The sequence below is a fragment of the Tinamus guttatus genome, unplaced genomic scaffold, assembly GCF_059628265.1.
Source record: "Tinamus guttatus ecotype Peru unplaced genomic scaffold, ASM5962826v1 Tinamus_guttatus_pri_ptg000103l, whole genome shotgun sequence".
Taxonomy (NCBI): Eukaryota; Metazoa; Chordata; class Aves; order Tinamiformes; family Tinamidae; genus Tinamus; species Tinamus guttatus.
This window is the reverse complement of record NW_028288637.1, coordinates 423550-433962: the sequence shown is the minus strand read 5'-3', so window position 1 is coordinate 433962 and position 10413 is coordinate 423550. Positions and strand designations below refer to the sequence as shown.

General features: G+C 47.2%; 1 protein-coding gene across 1 annotated transcript; it reads left to right on the top strand.

Annotated features, from left to right (window-relative positions):
- The first annotated feature begins 7824 nt into the window (after positions 1–7824).
- On the top strand, positions 7825–10168 carry LOC148595422 (TATA element modulatory factor-like). The gene is given in 3 exon segments (XM_088520840.1): positions 7825–7929; positions 8743–8826; positions 8828–10168. Coding segments are annotated over 3 exon segments (1530 nt in total).
- The last annotated feature ends 245 nt before the right edge of the window (positions 10169–10413 follow it).

Below are 10413 nucleotides of genomic sequence, written 5' to 3'. Positions count from 1 at the left end.
AATCTGTGCAAATCAGGAAAATTTGCGTCTCTTAAAGTGTCCCCATTCGCTCCTGGGATAAACATGAATAATCCAGGCAAATGAGTGAGCTGGTGTTAGCAGTGCTGATAACACCTGTAGCAAAAATTTGATATTGCTACAAAGTAAATGGGACTTTTTAGAGACAAAGCATCCTCTGCAATGAAAGAAAAAAAAAAAAAAAAAAAAAAAAAACCTCCTTAGCATCCAGACCTACCAGGGAATCTTTGCTCTCCAAGGAACTCATTCCAGGGAAGTGAGGCCGATGCCCAGTGTGGAAGAATTGTTTGTGCAAGAATTGTTTGAAAGCAGGAACTAAGAAGAAAACTAGGGCCCAACCAAAGTTTTGGCATTACAAAAGCTTGCTTGGGGTGCTACACAGTTGCCACTTCCAGGATGGCTGGTACGCACGGACTCTGCTCCTCCACGGTTCCCTGGGCAACGCAATCTGCCCTCCTCGCAGCTGCAAAGGGGAGTAACAGAGGATGGAGCGGAGTGAAGACACCACGGTCAAACTCTGTTGCACTCCCTGTGCTGGGCTGCTGCTAAGCCGCACAGTGGCTGTCCAATGGGAGATATACGATAACATGTCCGGTGATGAGCCAGCAAAGGTGGCAAATCACTCCTTTCGGATGAACTTTGGTTGAACTTTGCTCATTATAATGTGAAAACCACACCTCCATCCCAAAAGTTACCCACCTCTGAGGTACAACCACCCCTCACTTGTTGCAGATAGTTAGGGAACGGCGGCTGGAAGATATCGTGCTGTACGGAAAGATAGGGCCCCTAATAGCCAATAGTGTTTAGTCTATGATGTAAGCAGACGGATGTGACGTTGTAAACCTAGCTATATAACACCTTGTTACCCATCAATAAACGCCATTTGCTGTCCACCACATTGGTGTCAGCGAGCTGATGGTCCGAGCGGCTTGGGGGTGGTCGCCGTGCCGTCCCTGAACCAGGTCGCGGCGCCGTTTGAACTGCAACAAGTGGTGCCGAAACCCGGGAAGTCATCGCCTGGACGGGTGAACGGCGGCCGGAGCGAGTGGACCAGCCCGGCGGAGAGGACGCTACCAGAGCAACAAGGAGGATGGAAGCCCTCGTGAAGGTCGTATCGCAATTACATAAGCATTGGGGGATTGATTGTAAGCCAAAAGATTTTACTCTCGCAGTTGCGAGGCTTTTAAAAATTAAGGTTATAGACCAGCCGGTGGATATTCTGAAGTCCCTGAAGCGTGTCCCTGAAGTGTGGGACAAATGTACTAAGGCGTTAGCTGAGGAGATGATGTCTTCAGGTTGTGGGAAAAACCTTAAGGTTTGGGGAAAAGTTGTACAAGCCTTGCAGAAAGCTATAAAAGAGCAGGAGACCTGGGTGGCGGTAAGGGACTGTTTGTTGGCCACCCCGAAAATGGGAGTCGGGGCAGCCGCACAGACTTTGCACCCCCCAGATGATGGCAATTCTGCTGAGCCTAAAGGTCAGCAAGAGGGTGATACATCCCCTCCATCCCCCAACCCGTTCCGCTTACAGAGGAGCAGAAACAGCCAAAATCTGTTTGGAGCGAGCTAGCCGGGGAAGCTAGGAACATTGAAAAGAAGTCAGAGCATGGTGACGTCTGGGTCAGGCCACCACCCTATGCCCCTCAAAATGGCGCCGAGCCGCAAGGGGTAGGGCGGGGCGAGGGTGCCCCCCGGAACGAGTGAGGCGCCGAGAACCAATGGGAGTGACCGGACAGGTGAGGGACGCGCGAGTGAGGCGCTGAGAACCAATGAGCCTGACCAGACAGCTGAGGAGGCCCGAGGGAGGGGCGGAGAGCAAGCCCGAGTGAGGGGCGGAGAGAAGGCCCGAGGGAGGGGCCGAGAACCGATCAGAGCGGCCATTTCAAAAAACGCCGGAGCCCAACGAAAAAGTACCGGAGCCCGGAAGTGACCAGTCAGTCGAGTTCCGACTCCGGATCAGACACTAGTCAGGACGAGTGTCTCACAACTGATTCAAACTTAAGGAAGGAGAAAAAGAAGGTAAACATCCGAATTAAAGAAAAACCGGCGGGGGCAGACATGATTATGCATGTTGCAAAGGAAGAGCATCTGACCGCAATTCAGGTGGCTGTTACCTTCAAAATAAAACTAATGAAAATTGTGAGTTTCTGTTCACAGGACCGGATCATCGGACACCCCCGTAACCCGTACGCCCCGGTGACAAGCGTCCCGCCCGAGCCTGTGAGTTCCACGCTGACCAAATCCAGAAAACAACAAAACAGCCTCCGCAAGAGGGGGCCGTGATGCCTTTGCGTTATCTTAATTTTGCAGCTTGTCACTATAGGACAGGTAGAGTCACACCAGCCCTTTAAATGGGGTACTTGAACAGATCGAACAATCTCGAGCAATTAGTACAAAAATAACTACAGGGCCACCAGTTTTCAGTGCCATGCCTTGCCAACTAGCACCCATTGAACCCTGTTCCAAACGCAGCTGGTACAAAAATTTGTTCACCGGTTCGCCGTGGTTAACCACCCTGATATACACCTTGATAGGGCCGATCACAATGATCATGATGACGCTAATCTTTGGACCCTGTATATTGAATAAGCTCATGCCGTTTGTCAAGAATCGGCTAGAGAAGGTTAACATCATGTTAGTAGAGCACCGACAACTGCTTTAAGAATATATCCGCTCAGTATTACCCCCAAGTTATCCCAAGGTACACCCTATTCCTACACCCCGGTATTACCTGTCATCCCCTACCTTCTACGCGCCTTCTTCTTTGTGCCTTATGTTTTATGTCAAGTTTATGATATATAATTTTAAGATTGGTATAACTATAAGAATAGAATAAGATAGTAATAAGAATAAGTAAGAATAAGATAGTTGTATTTTAGCTAGTTTTGTTATGTATAGGGAGGGGGGAAGTTGTTGCAGATAGTTATGGTCCGGCGGCCGGAAGATATCGTGCTGTACGGAAAGATAGGGCCCCTAATAGCCAATAGTGTTTAGTCTATGATGTAAGCAGACGGATGTGACGTTGTAAACCTAGCTATATAACACCTTGTTATCCATCAATAAACGCCATTTGCCGTCCACCACATTGGTGTCAGCGAGCTGATGGTCCGAGCAGCTTGGGGGTGGTCGCTGTGCCGTCCCTGAACCAGGTCGCGGCACTGTTTGAACTGCAACACTCACTGAGCATGCGCTCTAGATTTTCTGTTGACTGTACCTTTAAATGAAAGCAAGAAACTTTTTCCCCAATCAATAACAATATTAAGTATGACTCTAGTCACTCAAGCTCCACCTGCATGTAAAGAAAAGTATAAAAGGTGAACTCAGGAGGAAAAGGTGGGGGGAAGAAACCATTGTAACTCCTGGGTCAGTCGACGGGCTGAGCCCCCTTTCCTCCCCTCGAACTGGCGCGCCGCCTGAGGAGACTCGAGACTGAGAGCCCTCTCCCACCTTCTGGGGTGAGTGATGATTGCACATTTGTACATCAGAGCTAGCTAAAAAACCCACGCTCTAGTAGAGAATTTCCTGTACTGACATCCAGAACCTGCTTTGTTAATGTTGCATTTGAATAAATCATACTTTTTGGGAACTCGACTACTTGTTTGGGGCGGGGGGGGGCAATCGGACCTACAGTTGACAGACTGTTCGTGAATCCGATACTGCCAGAGTCGAGCTTATAGGTGATTATGCTATTTGGGAACTCGATTCGCTCCTAGGAAGGCGATCGGACCTACGTTCCACGGACTGTTTGTGAATCCGATACTGATTTGATATCTCCTTCCCCGCCCCCCCTCCCCCCCCACTACTACCACTACGGCTTTCAAACTGCAACATTTCACACCCAGCCTGGTCCTCTTGCTTTCTTACTTATGGGTTCGCAATGCTTATTAGAACATGGCCACCCCTCCAGACGCCAAATCACTCTGTTCCGACAGAAAAGATAGGAAATGGAAGAGTGAAACCTGTGCTTAACATGATGGGGTGAGGGCCAGGCAGTCTCCAACCTGTCCCCTGCTCTGGGACAGGCTGGCAGGGAAAGGTCAGCTCCATCAAAGCAGCCGGCAAAGGGAGCTGGTTAATAGAAAACTTGTCCCTAATTGCTCGCCACATTATAGAGACAGCTTCAACCACCTGAGACCACCAGGAACCCGTTCAGAGGCTTCTTCCCAGCTTACACATAAGCCTTTCATGTTTTATTACAATCCTGCTGCTTTTTGATTTCATTTATGTGCAGGAGAAGATGGCTCAACACACAAGGAGACTTGCTTTTCTTGTTCCTTTTAGCCTTATTTCCAGCCACAGTGCTTCCAAAACCCCCCTCTCCTGATTCCTACGGTCCAACACGCCACACAGGAAGCACTGAGCACAGCCCGTTGCTGGCATCCCTGGGAGTGGGTTTTCCTCCCTTCCTCACTCTGCGGCAAAACATCCCATACTGTTTTAAAGGATGCCTCTCAAGGAGGCTCCCAAAATATATGAGCATCCAGCTGGACTGCTCTGTAAATAGGTTAGGATGGTGCCAACAGGGCAGTGATAAACCCAGGTGCTGCTCTCACCTTGTCTTCAGGAGGACACGTTAGGAGGGCAAGCAGCGTTAGGGCAAAACCCCAGCCACGTGTGGAGCTTCCTCCTGCATCCACAGAACCCCAGCCGCATCATCTCACTGCTGCCTTTTCTTTTTTTTTTTCTTTTTTTTTTCTTCCCTTCTGCTTGCTATTTAAATAATTTTGAGCGAAAAAGTAGGCCAGGAGTTTAAAAAAAAAAAAAAAAAGAAAAAAAGAAGAAGAAATAAGAAAAAAAAAGAAAAAAGAAAAAGGAATAAAAAAGAAAAAAGAAGAAAAAAGAAAAGAAAAGAAGAAAAAAGAAAAAAGAGAAAGAAAAAAAAAGAAGAAAAAAGAAAAAAGAGAAAGAAAAAAAAGAAGAAAAAAGAAGAAAAAGTAAAAGGAAGAAAAAAGAAAAAGGAAGAAAAAAGAAAAAAAGAAGAAAAAAGAAGAAAAAAGAGAAAGAAAAAAAAGAAGAAAAAAGAAAAAAAGAAGAAAAAGAAAAAGGAAGAAAAAAGAGAAAAAGAAGAAAAAAGAAAAAGGAAGAAAAAAGAAAAAGGAAGAAAAAATAAAAAAGAAGAAAAAAGAAGAAAAAAAGAGAAAGAAGAAAAAAGAAGAAAAAAAGAGAAAGAAGAAAAAAGAAGAAAAAAGGAAGAAAAAAAGAAGAAAAAAAAAAAGGAGGGGGATGGTATTGTTTTAATAATTAGCAATTACCATCGCTGCAATATTAATTGCATATTTCCATAGCAAACACCTCCCTGGACCGCCGGAGCCTAAAACTGGAATTTCCTAGGAATGGGGAGAGGGAAAGGAAAAAAAAGAGCGAGCAAGAGGATGACCTTCTTACATTCAAGTAAATTACTACAGGGATTCCTTAGAAACCTTTAATTAGCCTTGCTCTGCTGTAGCATTGATTGGTCTGAAACTCGTAAATTATTCATTGGCAGTGGCTCTTTTTCCTTTTTTTAATTTTTTTAAAATTTTTTCCTCCTCCTTTTCATCCTTTAGGTGGAAGAACCTCTTAATCTGCTCCGGGTGTTTCTGCTTTGACTGGCCAAGAAACCTGTCTTGGTTTCCTGTTTCCAGCCCCAAAGCCTTGGAAGTTGGGAGTTCTACAGGTGAAATACGGTCAGTGAGTCATCGCATGCCATCCTGTTCTGGTCCAGGACCCAAAACTGCCTGGGAAATGAGCGAAATCAATCCAAGATCGGTGCCTGCCTCCAAAACTCTGATACGTGAATTTTTTAATGGATTTGGATGCCACATGGTTTATGCTGAGACCACGAAGCTCAAAGCCTCAAGCAAACACATGTTTTACAGAATCACAGAATTTTGGTTTAGCACCAGCAACAGAAACCTGAAGCCATTTTGAATTACCAAGTGCCCCAAAACTGCTTGAATTTAATGAATTTATCTTTCCCGCCTGCCTTAGCGGCCAGTACAGCTGCAGAGACCTCTCTAAAACTGACCTTCTGAGTCAGAACCTGGCAGAGTTTTGGCCTTATTTTCAGGCTGCTCCAAAAACCCAGGGAAGCAGCAGCTTGTCCAAGCCACAGAGAAAGTTATTGAAATCTGTCACACAAAGCTGAAGCCCTGGGAACATGCATTGTTCCACTGCATGAATGTCTGATTTGACCTTTATTACTTTTTTTTTCCTGAGATGGTGATCATAAAACAAGGTTTAAATCAGTTGTGAGCAGTCTCAAAATATTCTTTTGAAACAAACCACACATCACACACATCCAAATTAATTTACAGCGATGCTTTGCCTCTAAGTCTGGGGGGCTTTTCCCTCCACTCCCATCCAAAATAACCCTTTAGTTCAAAGCAAGTTTGGGTACCAAAAAAGTACTCCTTTTGACGCAGGAACCACTCAGGCAGTCCCGTCTCCAGCTTTCATTCACCTTTAATAGCGCCCATAATTTTTATTAAGTAAAGCTTGTTTTAAAATATACTATTGGAAATGGAGAGGGATGAGTAATTCATCTCAATAACATACATAGATATAAATAGAGATGTGGAGGACAGGGACATGGGGGTGTCCTTGACCGGGCAAGGCCGAAACGAGAGGGAGGGGCTGGCCCGTTGAGGCGTGCAGCTTTGAGGTAGCATAGCCGCCTCGAGATGTCAGTGTGGTTGTTAGAGTTGGGCCCTTGGATACGGCTTAGAAACCTATGAAATGTTAGCGCGTCAATGCATGTAACCAATCACTGATGCTCTGCCAGGACGTTGCTATGCGGGTTGCCTATATATTGTGGTGCGTAATGCGGAACAAACGAAGTCAGTTCCAGCTTCTATGAAGTTGCTGTCTGGCATTCCTGACCCGCTCCAAGTTGCAACAAGTGGCGCCCGAACAGGGACTCGATTCTGAACAGGGACACCGAAGACAGTGTAAACGCAACCGAGTGATCCGTCCAAGAAGGGGACCGGAGCGAGTAAGCCGGCCGTGATTGCGCACACGGATAGACGGCGTTGGGGGGCAAGAAGCCGAGACCCGGACTGTACATACAAGATGGAGCGAGAAGCCGCAGTGCAACTGCTGCTTGACTTGTTAGCAAAAAGGGAGGCAGCGGTTAGCACGAAAAAGCTGTTTGAGCTTGTAAAGTGGGCAAGAGAGAAAGGACATTTAAAGGAGCCACAACTTGTTTTTAGTATAACAGAGTGGCGTGAGATAGGGGACTCATTATGGGAAGCCACTCTGGAGGGCAGCAAAACTGCCAAAGAACTGGGTCATACTTGGCACGAGGTGGCGAATCAGCTCAAGTGCATGCAGGCTGAAAAGAAGATGGCAGCAGCGGCGACGCAGATGCTGCAAGGGGAGGAACCGCCCTCCGAGGTCTCGCTTGCGGTGCGAGCTGCACCTGGCCGAGGGGCTATTGCCACCCCGAAGAGCTCCGCAAGGGAGCTGCTTGACAGCGTTACCGGAGGAGGACCGTCACAATCCCTTCGCCTGTTGGAGCCACCGCCACCAGAACCTGCATCTGCTGGATCAGCTCCGACTCCCGAGTCGCCAGTACAGCCTACGGCGCCACCGCCCCCGGTGTGGACAGCTGGGAACCGGCCACAGGAGCAGCCGCCGGAACGGTGCCAGGACCGACTCTCTGATCGACTGTTCCAGGAGGCCTCCAGGGCCCTTGATCAAGTCCAGGCAGCTGGGCCAAAAACATGCGAGGGGTGGTCTGGATCCTCCGGTGGGGAGGATCCGCAGGTCTCCTCTCGTTGGTCCGGTGTTATTAGAGATGCAATTTTGGAGGGTCAATGGGAGCCGGCCATGAGGGTGGCGTGCCTGGTGACCTTTGAGCCGGATGGCCAAGGTGGGGGAGCGGGCAAGTGGGATCCGTTGGACTGGAAAATTATGAGCCAGTTAAGGGATACAGTGGCGCGTTGGGGGGGGGTCAAAGGTGAGCCATCCAGACAGATGTTATCCTATATCTTTAATAGTGATTTGCTTCTCCCTAGTGATTGTCAACAGATTGCGAAATTGATTTTGACACCTGGTCAGTTGCTACTGTGGGAAAGACAGTGGGCGGCCCATGCAGCGCGCGAATGTGCCATACCTTGGCCTCAGGGAGATCCGCTGGAGGGATTATGGGTTGAAATGGTGCTGGGTCAGGGGCCGTATGGTAGTATTGACATGCAAATGCAATATACTGCCATATTGTTAAGGCTGGTGACGCAAACTGCCCTATCGGCCTTTATGTCCTTACCTGAGGAGAAGAAAGGCCCTTCCTTCGTGGGAATTAAGCAGGGTATGAACGAGTCCTTTGGTGAATTCGTTGACTGCTTGCTTAAGGCCTTGGAGGAAATGGATACGCTAGATGAGAAAACAAGGAAACTTATGGCTCAATCCTTGGCGGTTGAGAATGCTAATAAGTGCACCAGGGATGTTCTGGTCACTTTGCCACAAGGGGTTTCGCTCGAGGAGATGCTTGAAGAACTTGCCCGTCAGGGTGTGGGAAACCCAGGAGCATTTTTAGGGGCTCAGGTAGAGCAGGCATTGCTTGATTCAGCAGCGCAGCAAGCCCAAGCATTCCGTGTCTTAGTCGCTGCGCTACAACCTTTGGTGGGCCCGAGCGGAAACCAAGGAAAGAGGGAAAACGCAAACGGCCCTAAGTGCTTTAGGTGTGGAAGGAGGGGTCATATCCGAAAAAACTGTAGTGAAGGGCGAGTTTGGTGTCCTCGATGCCAGAATAACACCCATGCTAAACTAGAGAAGAGGGAAACACAGTTATTGAGTACTAGTAAAGAAAAGGCACGGCTGGAGGAAGCTTATTGATAACCTTAAAGATGAAATCCTTAGAATGAAGGAAGAGAGCAATAGCATTTCATCCCTTAAAGAGGAGTTCACTCAGCGAATAGCAGATACTGAAAAGAAGCTCCAGCTTGCATGCAAAGAAAGGGATGCAGCTAAAAAGGAAGTAAAGAATGTTAAAGAAGAATTGGCTACTAGACTTAATTGTAATGAAACAGCTGAATTACTGAAAGAAAAAGATGAACAAATCAAAGGATTAATGGAAGAAGGAGAAAAGCTTTCTAAACAGCAGCTGCACAATTCCAACATTATTAAGAAACTAAGAGCAAAGGAGAAAGAGAGAGAAAATACTAACACAAAACAGAACAAAAAGATTAAGGAACTGGAAGAGGAATTGCAGCATTTAAAACAGGTACTTGATGGCAAAGAGGATCTTGAGAAGCAGCATCGAGACAGTATTAAACAACTGAACAGTGTTGTAGAGGGACAAGAAAAGGATCTTAATAAGCTCCAGGCAGAGGTGGAAGATCTTGAAGAAAGGAACAGAAGTGTCCAGGCAGCACTTGACAGTGCTTACAAGGAACTTGCAGATCTTCATAAAGCTAATGCCACAAAGGACAGTGAGGCACAAGAGGCAGCCCTAAGTCAGGAAATGAAGGCAAAGGAAGAACTTGGTTTAGCTTTGGAGAAGGCCCAGGATGAGGCACGGCAGCAACAAGAAGCTTTGGCGATTCAGGTGGCAGACCTGCGGCTAGTGCTGCAACGTGCAGAACAACAGGCAGCAAGAAGAGAGGACTACTTACGTCAGGAAATCAGTGAACTACAACAGAGACTGCAAGAAGAGAAGAGTCGGAACCAAGAACTGAGTCAAAGTGTTACATCTGCTACACGGCCACTGATCCGGCAGATGGAAAATTTGCAAGCCACGCTGGGAGCGCAAACCTCCTCGTGGGAAAAATTGGAAAAGAATCTTTCCGACAGACTTGGTGAATCTCAAGCCCTTTTGGCAGCAGCTGCCGAAAGAGGACGGGCTGCAACAGAAGAACTTCTTTCTACTAAAGTTCAGATGTCTTCTACTGAATCCCAGAATAGTCTTTTAAGGCAAGAAAATGCTCGTCTCCAGGCTCAACTAGAAGGGGAGAGAAACAGACTGAAGAAAATGGAAAATGAGAACAGTAGATATGAGGTTGAACTGGAAGGTCTCAAAGATGAGTATGCAAAAACCCTTGAGGAGGCAAGAGGGGAAAAGGAATGGTGTAACGGAAATGTTACCCACAATACGGGAACTATCCTGCCTAGGAAGCTTCCCACCGAGTGGTTTTTGATATGTGGGAACCGAGCTTGGGCTGGCATTCCGTCCTAGCCTACGGGTGGGCCTTGCACATTTGGTCGCCTTAGTATGACTTGCCCACACGGCCCTCCAGGGAACAGCAAGACCCTGTTAAGGCGATCAAAAAGAGCAGCGAACTCTCTTAGCTCAGAATGTGAGGATCGTTAGTGAAATCGCTGTTAATGTTGTTACTATGGGGACTGTTGCTTGTAGTTGGCTTAATGATTGTTTGGACCTGTTTGTGCGTTTTAATATCACGTTTGTTAACTGCTTTTTCA